We start from the raw sequence: 19,243 nt of genomic DNA, 5'->3' as shown, positions 1-19,243 counted from the left end.
TCAAGTGTATCTTAACCCTCTGTTGCACGACGTTGCCCCTGGGCAACAAACCCAGTGGCAGGGTCAGTAATAAAGGGAAGAGTTTGAGTAATCCAATAAGAAAGTATCGCTGGTCATACTGTCTCTTAGTGGACACGTCTAAACCTCTTTTTTAACATTTCAGTATCTTTTTAGATGAGAGTTTGCAGAAGTAGGTTTGTTGCCTAGAAGCAACACTGTAGGGCAGAGGAATGGATTCAGCCAGTCTCAACCCAGACCTCACCACTTCAGAGAACATTGATCTGTATGATTTCCTCCCATTGTCACAGGGTTGTCCAGCACAGCACACCCAACAAGGACCCCTGCGTGCATTATTATTTATTTTATTACTTTTATTTTATATATATATATATATATATATATATATATATATATATATATATATATTGCAAGAAAAGTGAATCGAAAAGTATTTTTAAATTGCTATCATAATGCATGCAGTAGGGGGTTAATAGTAACAGGCTATTCTCTATCATATAACAACCATAATAACGATGTAATTACATTTGTAATCAGACTGGAACAGCAGAATTTTTCAGGGTTCTTTTCAGCAGTAAAAGGAAGTCTGTAATAACTTACAGTAAGACATTATTCCACTGTATCTGCCAGCTTTATTAACATTTAGCCAGCATTTCTGTTGCTACTGCTGTGACACTGTAACCAGTTTCAGCTTTAAACCAGTCTGTAATGAGACGGAACAGCAGACGCCCCTTATATTAACATGGAACCTCATGGACTTTAATTAAATGTGTTGCGTTTCCTCCAAAGCAAAGTCTATATTACCACTCCTTTATTACACAGTAACTACAGAATAACTACACAGGAGCTGCTCACTTGTTGTATTATATGTTAACTTTAACACTAAACTACAGGAAAGTTCCTGTGTAGAAGATACACGCATATTAAATGAGGCAAAACTGAAGTTGATCTAATTACACAGGCTGTACTTCTGTAACATTGAAGAAATCAGTAACTACAGAGTTGTTCCATGTTATTCATGTCTAACTAGTTATTAGAGACACTTCATACAAAGTGGGACTGTATCATGTTATATGAAGATAAAGGGTTAAAGATTGTGCTGTAGATCATTTTCTCATCTTTAAATCAGCAAATATTCCATTGATTTAGATCATCGTGGCTGAATTTAGGTGACACCAGTATTATCTGGTGTCATAATCACATAAACACATAAACCTACAATTTGCAGAAACTAGCACTAGCGCTTCTTAAATCCTTATTTGGCACAAAATCGTTTCAGATTAGAATGTCTGAACAGATTCAAGCTCAAAACTAGATGTAACTTTGCTTTCAAATAAACAAATCAAACAAAAATGACTTTGAAACCAGTCAAACTGTTGAAATGTCTTTGGAAGTGAAGAGCTTCAAACCTGATCAAGCACATCCGTACAAGTCTAGTGCCACTCTGTTTAAATTAAAAAGAAAGATCAGTCTAAACGTTACAGGGTCCGTTTTTCTTGTTAGTCTTGTTTTGTTTCAATTGATCGAATTTGCACTTTTTCACTCAGCCACTTTGTCAGTGAGGGTCTCCCTCAATGTTTTACTGAGATGACATGATTGATTCATTGATTCAAAACCATTTAAAGAGATTTTGGTTTATCTGAAATCAATATTTTCACAAGATAGTCAAACAACAGATCATTCTGGCAGATCATTTCTCTTGATTCAGTTACATTCACCTATTGACTCACTTATTAAGTCACTTATTGATGCTTATTGACACTTGTTGACTCACTTGTTGATTCACTTGTTGACTCACTTGTTGACTCACTCACTGATTCAATGTTTTTTGTACGTCAGTGTTTTACGGCAGTTCGTTAAGATATTTTGAGAATAAAGTCATACTATTTTGAGAAAAAAAAAGAATTCCGACTTTAAAGTGGCAGTAATACCAGGAAAAGTCGCAATATTGTGGCCATAGGCTCTGCAAAGGGAAGGCAGCCCTGTTGAGTTGGAGCTTTACTTTATATGGATTCACCCATAAAGAAACACTCAGCCCCCCCGTCTCTCCTGCACATCAGCACCAGCCTGGTACCAATGTAAGAACCGACTGAAACAGCTGAGCAGGAAACTGTTTATCTAGAACAACGAGCCAGATGGACTCGGAGGAAACCGTCTGTCTGTGTTGTTGAAGGAGAATCTCAGGCAGGGCCGTCTACACGGCGATCGGGGGCTACATCTCCCCCCATTTAAAGAGGGCATGAAGTTTCACAGACAGTTATGGCAGTCCACCTACATTTAGCCCCACTACAGTTAGTCCACCTACATTTAGCCCCCCTACAGTTAGTCCCCCTACAGTTAGTCCCCCTACAGTTAGTCCCCCTACAGTTAGTCCACCTACATTTAGCCCCCCTACAGTTAGTCCCCCTACAGTTAGTCCCCCTACAGTTAGTCCACCTACATTTAGCCCCACTACAGTTAGTCCCCCTACAGTTAGTCCCCCTACAGTTAGTCCCCCTACATTTAGCCCCACTACAGTTAGCCCCACTACAGTTAGTCCACCTACATTTAGCCCCCCTACATTTAGCCCCACTACAGTTAGTCCACCTACATTTAGCCCCCCTACATTTAGCCCCACTACAGTTAGTCCACCTACATTTAGCCCCCCTACATTTAGCCCCACTACAGTTAGTCCACCTACATTTAGCCCCCCTACATTTAGCCCCACTACAGTTAGTCCACCTACATTTAGCCCCCCTACAGTTAGTCCCCCTACAGTTAGTCCCCCTACATTTAGCCCCACTACAGTTAGCCCCACTACAGTTAGTCCACCTACATTTAGCCCCCCTACATTTAGCCCCACTACAGTTAGTCCACCTACATTTAGCCCCCCTACAGTTAGTCCCCCTACAGTTAGTCCACTACAGTTAGCCCCACTAAAGTTAGTCCACCTACAGTTAGCCCCACTACAGTTAGCCCCACTACAGTTAGTCCACCTACAGTTAGCCCCACTACAGTTAGTCCACCTACAGTTAGCCCCACTACAGTTAGTCCACCTACATTTAGCCCCACTACAGTTAGTCCCCCTACAGTTAGTCCCCCTACAGTTAGCCCCACTACAGTTAGTCCCCCTACAGTTAGTCCACCTAAAGTTAGTCCCCCTACAGTTAGTCCCCCTACAGTTAGCCCCACTACAGTTAGTCCACCTACAGTTAGTCCCCCTACAGTTAGCCCCCTTTTTTCTCCAAATATTAGCACTTTATTGTCAAAATGGTACGACTTTTTATCTCAAAATATTATGACTTTATTCTCAATGTCCACTGTTTTTTTTTTTTTTTTTGGATTATCAGTGGCCATAAAATGCCGTCAGTGTAAGCACTCATCACATTTTTAAAGTATCCACAGGCAGCCGTACAAACTTCAGCTCCTGGCGCTGAGAGATGCTGTATGAAGTCCTTTTCTTGAGCTGTTTCCCTGCAGTAACGTCAGAGTCTAACTCAGCTTTGTTGTCATGCCTCCTGAGGAGAGGAACGAGACGTAGTTTCTCCAGGATGTGGTGCTACATCTAACACAGAGCAGCAGCACACAGACAACATTCACAGTGAATACAGGCAAACTATCCAAACACTGAACAGTGACCTCGTCTCTAAATGTACAACTACAACTGCACAGCCACTGCGCAGGACGGCGGAGGAAAGAGAACAGCTGTAGGTCCACAGCTGTAGAGGTTTATGGGAGGACGGGCTCAGACTGGACTACGCATCTCAGCGTGTCTTCCAGGCCCTTATCTGCAGTGAATAAAATACAGCAGCAAACTCTGCATAAGCTCTATATGTATATAAATACATACCTCCTTGTTTCTACGATCTCTGTCCATCTTATCAGCTCCACTTACTGGATAGCTGCACTTTGTAGTTCTACAGTTACAGACTGGAGTCCATCAGGTACTGTTTGGGTAGTGGATCATTCTCAGCACTGCAGTAACACTGATGTGGTGGTGGTGTGTTAGTGTGTGTTGCGAGAGAAAGAGAGAGAGAGAGAGAGAGAGAGAGGGGAAGAGAGGGAGAGAGAGTCACATAGATCAAGAAGGAACAGATGAAGATCAGTTATCCGCTCTGGGGTTGGCCATGGTGATTGGTCAGCTCGTCTTCCTCGCGGACGGCTGCCAGCTGTCTGGCCTCTCGGCTCTGGACCTGCTCCGAGACAGTCCTAACCGCTGAGGAGGAGTCAGCTGGAGCTTACAGAGAAGGAGGGAGAGAAGAAACGGAGAGCAGAGGAGTCAGGTGGAGGAGATAGAGCGAAGAAGAAGAGCTCAGCTGAGAGCAGGGGGAGATACAGGAGTGGGGGGCTGGGGGGGCTGAGGGGGCTGAGGGGGCTGCAGCCACCCCATGTTTCGGGACTGTTCACCTCTGAAGAACCAATGTAAAATAATAACTGAAGATCACTGAAATAGATCTGCGTCATTTTCATAGGGTGGAGTTTGTGTCGTTCTGTCTTGTCATGTACACATACAGTTGTGTGCAAAAGTGCAAAAGTGCTCAAATTCCACATTGTTGTTTGAGTGAGAGAAAGCTACACGTCCTCTACAGAGACACGTCCGCACACAATTACTGTTTATTTACTGAATTTAACATCATGTGGAGAAAAATAAACTATAATACGGCCTGTGCAAAAGTTTGGCACGTCATATTTAATGTCTCATTTTTTCCAACATGTTAACCTCAAATAGCAATTGTGCATTAAAACGACCTGGAGTGTGTCCTCAGTCGAAGATGTGTTCACTTATTTTCACTTAGTAAAATCAACAAACACATGGAACTTGACCAGGAGTGCTTTTCCATATGACTGTCTTTTTCAAGTCTGCAGCGCACCATTAAAGTTGACACTGTGTTTTCATTACAGCGAACTAAAGCTGTTTAATGAGCCGAGTTTAAATCACAAGCACAATAGAGTTTGACCCTTTACAACCTTTACAAAAATACCAACTGAACACATTATTAAACCCAGGATCTTCATTTAAACATGTTTACCTGCTGCTTCGAGTTCTCGTGAGTTATTGTGAGTTCAGTGAGTTCAGCAGCAGCTTAAAAATTGAGTTGTGTGTTATCCCCAGTATTTCAGTTGCCCAAAATCTACCAAAAAAAAAGTGTGAGACATCCATTTTTCATAATCTGTTCAGGCTTTGAAAGTCGTGTAGTGAACCCAAGGCTTAAAACATGAGCAGGTTTAGATGTCCAGAGGAAAAGCATATGCCGAGTGTGAGCCAGTTTCCAGCCCTGAATATTTGTAAAATTCCCCACCTTTAATATAACAATCATTTTATATAACGTATTCCATCATATCTCCTGCGTAGTGTTCAATTTCAAGACTCATATTAACTACAGTAGACAGAATTGGTTTCTGTGCCATATATGAATAAGTCAGTGCTCAGCCTGGCGTCTCAGTTACAGTATTAACTTTCATCTTTTGACACATTATAGCTGAGGTTCCCAATCCCAGTGCTGGCAAGCCTGTGTTTTCTCTAGTCTACACACTGGACTGAAATAACCAACAAGTTGAATCAGATACAAAGCCCATATTTGTGCCTGGAGTTGAGTCGCCTAGACTGAATAACATTATACATTCTTTTTGATGTAAATTACACAGAAATCCAAATTACACAGAAATCCAAGGTACATTTTCACCTTCATATAGATTTGAATTTCAGCATCTCCAACTTAAAACACAATTTTTAGCACTTTAAGGTAAGGAATGCATTTAATTTTGACCCAATTAGCCTCAAATAGATTTCATTCTTTGCTAGCATGCATTTTTTAATTAAGCACATCTTTACATTTAAGTCTGTTGGTGTAAATGTCATCATTACTAGCGCTGTCGTTGTTTTCAGGTGAAGTACCCCTTTCATTTGACCCCATTAGCCACAACTAGGCCTTATTCATTATTAGCATATTAGCATTTTCAAATTATGTATACCTTTAAATTTGTCCCTATTAGTCTCCATTAGAGTTCATTCATTATTCGCATGTTAGCATTTTTAAATGATGTGCACCGTTAAATGAAACGACTCCTTCCAGAGGAAACGTCAGTGTCCTGATTCATCATCAGCGATCACCACGGCTGAAAGAGTTTAGGCCCGAATCAGACAGAAGGATAAAGCAGATCAGATCAGTTATCTGAGAGGCTGAAGGGCTGAGCGAGTGATTTTACCTCCTGGGACTTCCGTGAGCTCGTTGAGTGGAGGAACCGTCTCCAGCGTGTTAGCGTAGGTTTTAGCTGCCTGTCTCTGAGCGTTCCGGGCCTCGATCTCCTTCTTCGTCCGAGGAATTCGGCATTTGAAGATACAGCAGAGGGTTATGACTGTGAAAAGAAGACAGAGGCTCCTTCAAAAGATTCATCGCTCCCATCAGACCACACTACAGCACAGAGAAGCAGCAGACCACACTACAATACAGAGGCTCATCAGACCACAGTACAGCACAGAGACTCATCAGGCCACATTACAGCCCAGAGACTCATCAGGCCACATTACAGCCCAGAGACTCATCAGGCCACATTACAGCCCAGAGACTCATCAGACCACATTACAGCCCAGAGACTCATCAGACCACACTACAGCACAGAGACTCATCAGACCACACTACAGCACAGAGACTCATCAGACCACATTACAGCCCAGAGACTCATCAGACCACACTACAGCACAGAGACTCATCAGACCACACTACAGCCCAGAGACTCATCAGACCACACTGCAGCACAGAGACTCATCAGACCACATTGCAGCACAGAGACTCATCAGATCACATTACAGCCCAGAGACTCATCATACCACACTACAGCACAGAGACTAATCAGACCACACTACAGCACAGAGACTCATCAGACCACACTACAGCACAGAGACTCATCAGACCACATTACAGCCCAGAGACTCATCAGACCACACTACAGCACAGAGACCCATCAGACCACATTACAGCACAGAGACTCATCAGACCACACTACAGCACAGAGACTCATCAGACCACATTACAGCACAGACCCATCAGACCACATTACAGCACAGAGACTCATCAGATCACACTACAGCACAGAGACTCATCAGACCACACTACAGCACAGAGACTCATCAGACCACATTACAGCCCAGAGACTCATCAGACCACATTACAGCCCAGAGACTCATCAGACCACACTACAGCACAGAGACTCATCAGATCACACTACAGCACAGAGACTCATCAGATCACATTACAGCACAGAGACTCATCAGATCACATTACAGCCCAGAGACTCATCAGACCACACTACAGCACAGAGACTCATCAGACCACACTACAGCACAGAGACTCATCAGACCACATTACAGCAGAGACTCATCAGACCACATTACAGCACACAAACCCATCAGACCACATTACAGCACAGAGAGTCATCAGACCACACTACAGCACAGAGACTCATCAGACCACATTACAGCACAGAGACTCATCAGACCACATTACAGCACAGAGACTCATCAGACCACACTACAGCACAGAGACTAATCTGATCACATTACAGCACAGAGACTCATCAGATCACACTACAGCACAGAGACTCATCAGATCACATTACAGCACAGAGACTCATCAGACCACACTACAGCACAGAAAGTAATCAGACCACACTACAGCACAGAGACTCATCAGACCACATTACAGCACAGAGACTCATCAGATCACATTACAGCCCAGAGACTCATCAGACCACACTACAGCACAGAGACTCATCAGACCACACTACAGCACAGAGATTCATCAGACCACACTACAGCACAGAGACTCATCAGACCACATTACAGCACAGAGACTCATCAGACCACATTACAGCACACAAACCCATCAGACCACATTACAGCACAGAGAGTCATCAGACCACACTACAGCACAGAGACTCATCAGACCACATTACAGCACAGAGACTCATCAGACCACATTACAGCACAGAGACTCATCAGACCACACTACAGCACAGAGACTAATCTGATCACATTACAGCACAGAGAATCATCAGCCCACACTACAGCACAGAGACTCATCAGACCACATTACAGCACAGAGACTCATCAGACCACATTACAGCACACAAACCCATCAGACCACATTACAGCACACAAACTCATCAGACCACATTACAGCACAGAGAGTCATCAGACCACACTACAGCACAGAGACTCATCAGACCACATTACAGCACAGAGACTCATCAGACCACATTACAGCACAGAGACTCATCAGACCACACTACAGCACAGAGACTAATCTGATCACATTTTAGCACAGAGACTCATCAGACCACACTACAGCACAGAGACTCATCAGACCACATTACAGCACAGAGACTCATCAGACCACATTACAGCACACAAACCCATCAGACCACATTACAGCACAGAGAGTCATCAGACCACACTACAGCACAGAGACTCATCAGACCACATTACAGCACAGAGACTCATCAGACCACATTACAGCACAGAGACTCATCAGACCACACTACAGCACAGAGACTCATCATACCACACTACAGCACAGAGACTCATCAGACCACACTACAGCACAGAGACTCATCAGACCACACTACAGCACAGAGACTCATCATACCACACTACAGCACAGAGACTAATCAGACCACATTACAGCACAGAGACTAATCAGCCAACAAATAACCAATGAGAGCTGATAAACTGGCCACATTTCAGTTATTCATCAGCCACAGCATTAACACTCATGGAAGCACAGATATAATGTATATACACAAACTGTCTTTAAGAACAGAAAAATAAAAGTAAACCAAAAACCCACTATTTACACTTATTTATGCTTATTTACGCTTATTTATGCTTAGTTCAAACCAAATCCACTTGAACACAAATCAAGCCGTATTCACAACCTCAGAAGACATAAGCAGGACCTTCCAAGGAGGACTTGAAGGCAGCATAATTCCATTAGTTGCTACCTACTGTAGCCTCATAGCTCTTGTAATGTATGCTGTTAGCACCATGCTAATTGGTGGGATATGAGCTTTCTTTAGCCGTTAGCTATGTTAGCATCGTAGCTCCAGTGTAAGACTACCCAAGTGGCTGATTGTTTACTAGCTTTGGCCTCAGAGGGTAAAACTGCACGTTTGGTTTTCACTCTAATTTCCATGAACACTTCTGAAACGTCAAAAATGAGGAACTTACTAATCGCCAGGATGAACATGGAGAAGATTCCCACGACCTGCCATAACCGGAGACCCCAGAAGACCACAGTCTCAGAGGTGATGGGGTCCGGCTTCGGTGGGGGGTCCGTAGGAAGGAGCTGTGGTGGGAGACATCAGAGAAGTGTATAAATTCCTACTCACATTACTGCTGCACTCCTCCACATCAGAAATGGTTTCCACCTTGTTTATATCCCGGAGACCTCGAGACAGTCTCGTTAGGTCAGGCTCTTCACTGGGTCAGGAACTCGAGGAGTTCGCTCAAAGTACAAGCTGTTCATGGTGCAGGTTCATTATCTGATCTAAGTTCCTCCCAAACGTCTCCTGGCATGAGGAGCTTCTACTGTTTTATGGCTTTCACGGGACATGAAATGAAGCAGCTCACTCAGCTTTATGGCTCTTATACTGAACCAGCTCTGATGTTCAGTATATAAATGTATAGAGTGATGATGAGGTAGCACTATGTAAATGACTTCATGCTGATTGGCTGTTACCAGCTCACACTGACCATTAACCTGTGAGAATAAAATCTGAGCAGAGCTGTAACAAAGACGCTGATACAGTAACAAACTAAAGGCTGAATGAAAAAGCTGTGGATTAGAGTCATGTTAGAGTCAGGAGAGTCAGCGTGTGTCAGAACTATGACTGAATGAGTAAATAAACCTGTCTGTAAAGGGAGAGAGAGAGAGAGAGAGAGACAGAGAGAGAGAGACAGAGAGAGAGAGAGAGAGAGAGAGAGAGAGAGAGAGAGAGAGAGAAAGAGAGAGAGAGAAAGAAGGATAAAAAGACTCATCATCAACATTCCATATAAACTCAGAAGACTCGTGTAGGTTCTCTGGTGGTTCTGGATGGTAAATAAAGTGTTTATATCTGTGTTGTAGTCATGGCGACGCCTGGTTCCCATCACCACCACTGTAAAGACGTCTGAACCGTTTCACTCCAAACCCTCTGAATCTCTCTGATTACACCTCACACAGGGAGTTATGGGGGAATCTTAAACATTGGGGGAATTCCCCTTTAAGACAGCAGCAGAGGGAGATCATCGTTAGAAAGAGCCGAAGACACAGCGAGAACCTTCAGCGCAGAGATTTCACATCTCTCATTAAACAAGGCTAAGGTCAAAGGTCAGGGCCAGCAGAGGATAACCATGCCATGCTGCACCGTCACCCGGACGACAGAGAGCAGGACAGCCAGGCGGGGGCGGAGCCGCAGCGTGAGATATGGGTCTGAACCGGTCAGTGCCTGATTATTCTCTTCATGGTTTGCTCGGCTTCAGACGCCATTTCTCAAATATTTGTTGAGCAAGATTCACCGATATGAGCCTCCTCGGCTGTGTGAGGAAATGCATCATGGGTAACTGGACGATGCCCCGACCTCACAGCTCCACTCTGTAGAACAAAACAACAAATCTTCTCCTTAAAAGTCTTACTAGAGGAGGACAAGATCAAGAAGTTCTATACAGTTTGGGACAGATTACACAGCATCTCCTGCTGGGAGTTTATGGCACTGCTGAACCAGAACAGAACCAGAACTGAACCAGAGCTAAACCAGAACTGAACCAGAGGTGAACCAGAGCTAAACCAGAACTGAACCGGAACTGAACCGGAACTGAACCGGAGTTGGACCGGAGCTAAACCGAAGCTGAACTAGAACTGAACCAGAGCTCAACCAGATCTGAACCAGAGCTCAACCGGAGCTAAACCGGAACTGAACCGGGGATGAACCGGACCTGGGCCGCAGCTGGACCGGAGCTAAACCGAATATGAACCAGAACTGAACCGGAGCTAAACCGGAACTGAATTGGTACTGAACCGGAACTGAACTGGAGCTGAACCGAAGCTGAACCGGAACTGAACTGGAGTTCAGACAGAATTTTGTGGGCTACAGTGGAGTTCAGACAGAATTTTATGGGCTACAGTCGAGTTCAGACAGAATTTTGTGGGCTACAGTCGAGTTCAGACAGAATTTTGTGGGCTACAGTCGAGTTCAGACAGAATTTTGTGGGGCTACAGTGGAGTTCAGACAGAATTTTATGGGCTACAGTCGAGTTCGGACAGAATTTTGTGGGCTACAGTCGGTTCAGATAGAATTTTATGGGCTACAGTCGAGTTCAGACAGAATTTTGTGGGCTACAGTCGGTTCAGATAGAATTTTGTGGGGCTACAGTCGAGTTCAGACAGAATTTTATGGGCTACAGTCGGTTCAGATAGAATTTTGTGGGCTACAGTCGAGTTCAGACAGAATTTTGTGGGCTACAGTCGGTTCAGACAGAATTTTGTGGGGCTACAGTCGAGTTCAGACAGAATTTTGTGGGCTACAGTCGGTTCAGGCAGAATTTTGTGAGCTACAGTCGAGTTCAGACAGAATTTTGTGGGGCTACAGTCGAGTTCAGACAGAATTTTGTGGGCTACAGTCAGTTCAGACAGAATTTTGTGGGGCTACAGTCGAGTTCAGACAGAATTTTGTGGGCTACAGTCAGTTCAGACAGAATTTTGTGGGGCTACAGTCGAGTTCAGACAGAATTTTGTGGGCTACAGTCGAGATCAGACAGAATTTTGTGGGGCTACAGTCGAGTTCAGACAGAATTTTGTGGGCTACAGTCGAGTTCAGACAGAATTTTCTGGGCTACAGTCGAGTTCAGACAGAATTTGTGGGGCTACAGTCGAGTTCAGACAGAATTTTGTGGGCTACAGTCGAGTTCAGACAGAATTTTTTGGGCTACAGTCGGTTCAGACAGAGTTTTGTGGGCTACAGTCGGTTCAGATAGAATTTTGTGGGGCTACAGTCGAGTTCAGACAGAATTTTATGGGCTACAGTCGGTTCAGATAGAATTTTGTGGGCTACAGTCGAGTTCAGACAGAATTTTGTGGGCTACAGTCGGTTCAGACAGAATTTTGTGGGGCTACAGTCGAATTCAGACAGAATTTTGTGGGCTACAGTCGGTTCAGGCAGAATTTTGTGAGCTACAGTCGAGTTCAGACAGAATTTTGTGGGGCTACAGTCGAGTTCAGACAGAATTTTGTGGGCTACAGTCAGTTCAGACAGAATTTTGTGGGGCTACAGTCGAGTTCAGACAGAATTTTGTGGGCTACAGTCAGTTCAGACAGAATTTTGTGGGGCTACAGTCGAGTTCAGACAGAATTTTGTGGGGCTACAGTCGAGATCAGACAGAATTTTGTGGGGCTACAGTCGAGTTCAGACAGAATTTTGTGGGCTACAGTCGAGTTCAGACAGAATTTTATGGGCTACAGTCGAGTTCAGACAGAATTTTGTGGGCTACAGTCGAGTTCAGACAGAATTTTGGGGGCTACAGTCGAGTTCAGACAGAATTTTGTGGGCTACAGTCGGTTCAGACAGAATTTTGTGGGCTACAGTCGAGTTCAGACAGAATTTTGTGGGCTACAGTCGAGTTCAGACAGAATTTTCTGGGCTACAGTCGAGTTCAGACAGAATTTGTGGGGCTACAGTCGAGTTCAGACAGAATTTTGTGGGCTACAGTCGAGTTCAGACAGAATTTTTTGGGCTACAGTCGGTTCAGACAGAGTTTTGAGGGGCTACAGTCGATTCAGACAGAATTTTATGGGCTACAGTCGAGTTCAGACAGAATTTTGTGGGGCTACAGTCGAGTTCAGACAGAATTTTGTGGGCTACAGTCGAGATCAGACAATTTTGTTTAGTTACAACTGGGATCAGATAAACGCTGCAGCCACACCTGCCTTTTGGGAATGACTGGTGGCTCCTGTTTATGAGTATTTTCAGGTTTAGTTCAAACGGAACCTTTTAGATGGTATTTAGGTTTGGTTCCAGCTTGAATAACGTTGTCACCTGCAAGTTCTTTGAGCATCCAAGGGCACAGGAGGACATGAGCAAGAACCACCTTAGAACAAATTGAACTCGGGATATGGGATGTTGAGACAAAATCCACTGAATGGCAAAACAGGTATGCAGTTGCTTTTCTGCAGTACGTCTCAGCAAGTCACCTGTAAATCCAATTCCAGGATTACGCTGAGCTTTTGTGTGAAGATGTGGGGCAGTTCGCACGAGGAGTTTGATAGTGTGTGTGTGTGTGTGTGTGTGTGTGTGTGTGTGTGTGTGTGTGTGTGTGTGTGTGTGTGTGTGTGTTTGTGTGTGTGTGTGGGGGGATGATTCTTTGAAGAAAAGTTTGTGTTTGTGAGATGAACAACATGCATTTGGAATGAGAACCCAGGAAACATGTTCTCCTTCATCTTCATCTCTTTCTAAGACTCTTTCCACTTTTTCCCACCACCTGAAATGTAGTGATTTCACGTCGAACAGATGTTTTCATGTCAAACAATCTGTATCATTCGCTGGCTCGTCACCTGGATCTTTCCTCCGTTTCCCTGCATGCTTCGAAATTGTAATGAAAATGTCAATCAGTGTTCTACTCAAAACAGATGCCAGAGTTTTCTGGTTGAATTACAGCCACGATCAAAAGAAATTTGGGTCATTCTACTGAAACGTCCACTTTTCTGGCTCCCCATAGGAGTCACTGGTGTTACTGATACCACATAATAAAGGAAACACCAGAGACATTTTTAATGAACAATGCATTTTACTAAATGGCTGCTACAGAACATCAAACCACATCGTGGTCAATCCTGGATCATCCACTAAAATGTGGAATTTAATCCATTTGTCTACTATTTTTTCACAATGACCTCAGAATAAAGTCGGTCACACCAGTGACGTCAGCTAAGAGCTTCATATGAGATCATGAGCTGAATGAGAAAATCTCTGAGAACTGAGAGACACAGTGGACTCACCATGAGCTTTTCTTCAGAGATCCTCAGAACACAGGTAAAGGATGTCAACTGATGTGCATAGTCGATAGTCATGTATAGATTATTGCAGTTAAAATTGCAGAAAAACTTTTTTTTACTTCAAAATGTGGCCTCAGCCTTCACACACGACTGTGAGGACGAGCTCTTCTGTGCTGCTTGGCGTTCTAGATAATTGATTTAAAAACCAATGTTGCTAAATTGAGGCTCAGGAAGGTGAATCCCCCATTTGTTTGTTACAGTCGGGTTCAGTCACACTGTAAAACTCGCTGCACATCTTAATGAAATAATGCGCCTTAAATACTACAGAATTTTGAACTTAATCTGAAAAATTCTAATTAACTCAAAAATGAATTGTTGCAATAGTAACTCAGTCCTTTTGAGCAAGACTGCTTGGTCAGCATATTTTGAGTTGAGGCAACTTTATTTAAATGTGTTATATTCACTATTTTTATTTAATTTTACATGCAAATACAAACAGGCCAATAATGTCTTGTTTTTACATTTTGAAGTTTAAAATTTAATGTGGCTTAATATGATAAACAGCATAGATGTTTATATTTAAATGACTTGGATTTTCATGCATTTTTCCCGTAATTTAGTTTTGATGATTTGAGACTCAACGATTCCACCAAATCGTTGAGTTGAACAAACTTATTGCAGTTTAGTTTAGACGATCAGCTTTACTTGATAAAGGTTTGGTCAATGCAACTTTCTCCAGTAAAACTCACATCATTCCTTAGTACCATATATTTACATATTGGGTGTGTCTCTTCACTGTCTGTGTTCAGTCTTGAAATTCATTGTTGAGAGAGGTGAGTTACTCTGTTCACCTTTGCTGACTGTGATTCAGCTACAGAGACTACAACTGTACTCTGGACCTTGTTACAAACGTCTACGATCCAAAACGAGAGCATAGTGCTGAATTTATTTTAGGATTCCTAGTTATTTCCTAGCTAGAACAAGTCCCCAACACTCAATCATTTTTGTATCAACAAAACAAATTTAACACATTTAATGAAGTATAATAATCAGTTTCCTCATACCAGTTACCAATAAGAGTCCTTGGGCAAGACTCCTAACACCACCTTTGCCTACCTTTGTAAAATGATCAAACTGTAAGTCGCTCTGGATAAGAGCGTCAGCCAAATGTCATAAATGTAAATGTAAAGTCATTTGAGTTGACTTTCCTAATCTGGTTTTACAGCGTAGAATTTTGTGTGCTACAGTTGAGTTAAGTGATACCTCTTTAATCCCACAGCTGGGGAAATTCCACCTTCACATTTAACCCATCCGTGAAGTGAAACACCACATACACACTAGTGAATACACACACACGAGGGGGCAGTGAGCACACTTGCCCGGAGCGGTGGGCAGCCCTATCCACGGCACCCGGGGAGCAGTTGGGGGTTAGGTGTCTTGCTCAAGGACACCTCAGTCATGGACTGTCAGTGCTGGGGATCAAACCGGCAACCTTCCGGTCACAGGGCCAGATCCCTGACCTCCAGCCCACGAGTTCATTCGAGTGTTTGTCACATGCGGCCTACATTGTTTTTTTCTCGCATACTGGAAGTCCAAACATGATTGGTTAATCGGTGACTTCCTAATTATGTTGGTAGTGTAAGGTCTTCAGTCCAGCTCCTGAAGTCCTAACCAATGGAAGAGCTTGGCTGTATCCATTCTCTGGAAAGCCCTGAATGTTCTGCAGCGCTGAAGGAGGTGCCGAAATGTCCGGTTGAAAAGAGCTGTTGTTTTTGGCGCAGGTTAATGTTCAGGTCCAGGAAAGGTCATGATGGAGACAGTGTGGCAGATCTCGGAGCTCAGTGGATTGATCATACACGGTTCATCAGGAACAGGATGCCGTCCTCTTTGTGATGGCCACAAGAGACGATCCGCTCCCCTTCGGCCGAAAGCAGTTTAATATTGACGTCTGCATCTCGGCCAATAAACACGGGCAGCAGAACCCGTACGACGTCCTGCTGGGATTTATCACCAGCCACTAAAAGCTGCACACTGAAAAGGCATTAGCTTAGTGTTATGGAGGCGAACACTGTGTCCAGGACTTAGGTTTGAGTGACTGGACACAGCAGGACACCGTGTTATTGGATGGGTGCGGTTCTCCATATAACCGTATGCTTGGTGGTTTTTATTTACACCGCCTGTCCAAAGCTTGGGTGCACCTTGCTTCAGTTTAAGGGACTATATTGTATCGTTTTTCTCGTATTTCTCATTTTCCTCCTGTTTCATGAACCAAATTTTTCAAAATTCATTTTTCAACCAGATACATTATACATGCTGTTGCAGTGCAAAAGATTTGGGCACCCCTGCTCACATTCCACGTTGTTGATTTTCTAAGTGTAAATAAGTGTAAAACAGAAGTGGGTGGGCTGGGGGGGGCTGAGGGGGCTGTAGCCACCCCACATTTCAGGCCTGTTTAACTGCTAAAATGGAAAACAACCTCTAAAGAACACTGAAAAAGAGCCATGGGTGGAGTTTGTATCTTTATGTCTTGTATGTTTATCTACGGTCGTGTGCAAAAGGGTGCACATCTGGTTGAATGTCGAATGGTCCATGTTGTTGTTGATAAACATATCATCTACAGAGACACACTACATACACAATCAGTGTTTATTCCATGATTTTACCATATTGGAGGAAAAAATAAAACAATGTGGTTTTGGTACATTTGGTACCGCCTTTGTTTTTCAAGATGACAAACTCAGAGAATCAGTAGAAACGGCTTAAAATGTTTAGAAAAATACGCAGAAAAAATCATTCTCTGTAGAGGATCTGCTAATGTATTTTCACCTGGAAAAAATGTCATATATGCAAATGAGCGCTATTCTGATTGGCTGTTCTGCATTGTGTCTCACTCAAAAAGCACTGTAGGCTAAAACACTCCTTATAACTTCATTGTGAATGGGTGGGTTTCAACTGCCATCAGCTCAGGGGATGTGTCACACCTACTGGCCTTTCCTTCATTCAGAGATCAGCTTCTCTGGAATATTGAGAAGCTGACTCCTCCCACACCTGCCTACAATCTGCTCATCAGCCACCCTTTATAACCAGGACTCTCACGCTGCCTCCTCGCGAGGTATTGCCACTCTTGGTGACTTTATTGAGCCGTTACCCTGTATTTTGGTGGTTTTTGACTCTTTGCTCTTCTTTACTCTGATTTTTGCTTTGTGGATTTTTGTTCATTAAAGATTTTCCGCATTGCATCTCATTACCCTGTCTGACTGTTACAGGATGGATGCATATAACCAGTCGAAAGCTTCTCATAGGTGGTTTTCCTTGTTTTAAAGGTTGTTTTTAAGGTTAAACTATCGTTGTCCAGTTTATATTATTATTCTTCTTTTATTTTTCTGCCAGATTTTTGCTGCATGACCCGTCCTTCAGTTTGAAACATCAACAACGTTCTAAGACCAGATTAGACGGTCTGATTGTGTGATTCGTGCATATATACAGCTTTTTGATTGGATGCATGGTTTCCATGTAGCAAAGGAATTTTGCAGATTTTTTTTCACCATAGGAATGAATGGAGTGAAAAATTGCATGGCGATCTGCTTGACCACCGTTTCACATACATTATCTCAGGCCAGGCCCCCAGCATGAATTCAATGTTGTTTTCATCCGCACTCATCCATTTGGCTTTTTTCCATCCCGCAATTCTCCCATAGACTCCCCTTCATTTTCGCCACCACACAAACTGTATTGCTTCTTTGCCCAATAGCCACTAAACTACATGTCCTCGCTCTGGGCAGATCCTCAAGCTCTAATCCACAGCCACACTGACCTGCGATCTTCTATATGTTGTTTTTCATCCCTCTTTCCTTCCATAGACTCCCATTCATTTTCAGCTACCACTTAGCAACTCCCTAAGGATGACAACTCATGCCTAGCAACAATTAAGCAACCACCTAGCAACCCGGGTCTTTGTTCAGCTATCCTCTTCACTCACAGTAATATCACTACAGCAGCGTAACAGTAAAACAGTTATTAAGAACAGTTCTTACAGGATTAGTTCTACATAGTGAGATGAGAAATATATTAATTCCCATATAAATACATACAATAAACAACTAAGCTGTGAACCACTCAAGACCACATCTTTACAACACCAATTCCAATGAAGTTGGGACATTGTGTGAAACAAATAAAAACAGAATACAATGATTTGCAAATCCTTTTCAACCTACATTCAATTGAATTCACTACAAAGACGAGATATTTAATGTTCAAACGGATAAGCTTCATTGTTTTTTGCAAATATTCACTCATTTTGAATTTGATGCCTGCAACATGTTCCAAAGAAGTTGGGACAGGGGCAATGAAAGACTGGGGAAGTTGAGGAATGCTCAAAAAACACCTGTTTGGAACATTCCACAGCTGAACAGGTTGATTGGAAACAGGTGAGCGTCATGATTGGGTATAAAGGGAGCATCCCTGAAAGGCTCAGTCGTTCACAAGCCAGGACCGGGCGAGGTTCACCACTTTGTGTACAACTGCATGAGCAAATAGTCCAACAGTTTAAGAACGTTTCTCAATGTGCAACTGCAAAGAATTTAGGGATTTCATCATGTACAGTCCATAATATCAAAAGACTCAGAGAATCTGGAGAAATCTTTGAAAGTAAGCGGCAAGGCAGAAAATCAACACTGAATGCCGTGACCTTCGATCCCTCAGGAGGCACTGCATTAAAAACCCACATCATTCTGTAACGGATATTCCCACATGGGCTCAGGAACACTTCGGAAAACCACTGTCAGTGAACTCAGTTCGTCGCTCCATCTACAAGTGCAAGTTAAAACTCTACCATGCAAAGCGAAGCCACATATCAACACCACCCAGAAACGCCACCGGCTTCTCTGGGCCGAGCTCATCTGAGATGGACTGACGCAGAGTGGAAAAGTGTCCTGTGGTCTGACGCGTCCACATTTCACACTGTTTCTGGAAATCATGGACGTCGTGTCCTCCGGGCCAAAGAGGAAAAGGACTGTCCAGATTGTTTTCAGTGCAAAGTTCAAAAGCCAGCATCTCTGATGGTGTGGGGGGTGTTAGTGCCCATGGCAGGGGTAACCTGCACATCTGTGAAGGCCCATTAATGCTGGAAGGTACATACAGGTTTTGGAGCAACATCTGCTGCCATCCAAGCAGCGTCTTTTTCAGGGACGTCCTGCTTATTTCAGCAAGACGATGCCGAA

General features: G+C 43.4%; 1 protein-coding gene across 2 annotated transcripts in view; it reads right to left on the bottom strand.

The window, feature by feature from the left end:
* Positions 1–3,978: 3,978 nt before the first annotated feature.
* The window catches only part of tmie (transmembrane inner ear), a 32,629-nt gene continuing 17,364 nt past the window's right edge, over positions 3,979–19,243 (bottom strand). The window contains exons 2-4 of one of the 2 annotated variants that reach the window (XM_037535667.1): positions 9,224–9,341; positions 6,205–6,354; positions 3,979–4,234 (exon numbers count right to left, since the gene is read on the bottom strand). In XM_037535667.1, the coding sequence (XP_037391564.1) occupies positions 4,104–4,234; positions 6,205–6,354; positions 9,224–9,341 (399 nt within the window). In that variant the 3' untranslated portion in view covers positions 3,979–4,103. The remainder of the gene's footprint in view (positions 4,235–6,204; positions 6,355–9,223; positions 9,342–19,243) is intronic. The other variant, XM_037535670.1, reaches the window with a different exon arrangement.

The sequence above is a fragment of the Pygocentrus nattereri genome, chromosome 2 (assembly GCF_015220715.1).
Source record: "Pygocentrus nattereri isolate fPygNat1 chromosome 2, fPygNat1.pri, whole genome shotgun sequence".
Lineage (NCBI taxonomy): Eukaryota > Metazoa > Chordata > Actinopteri > Characiformes > Serrasalmidae > Pygocentrus > Pygocentrus nattereri.
This window is presented reverse-complemented; position numbering and strand designations above follow the sequence as displayed.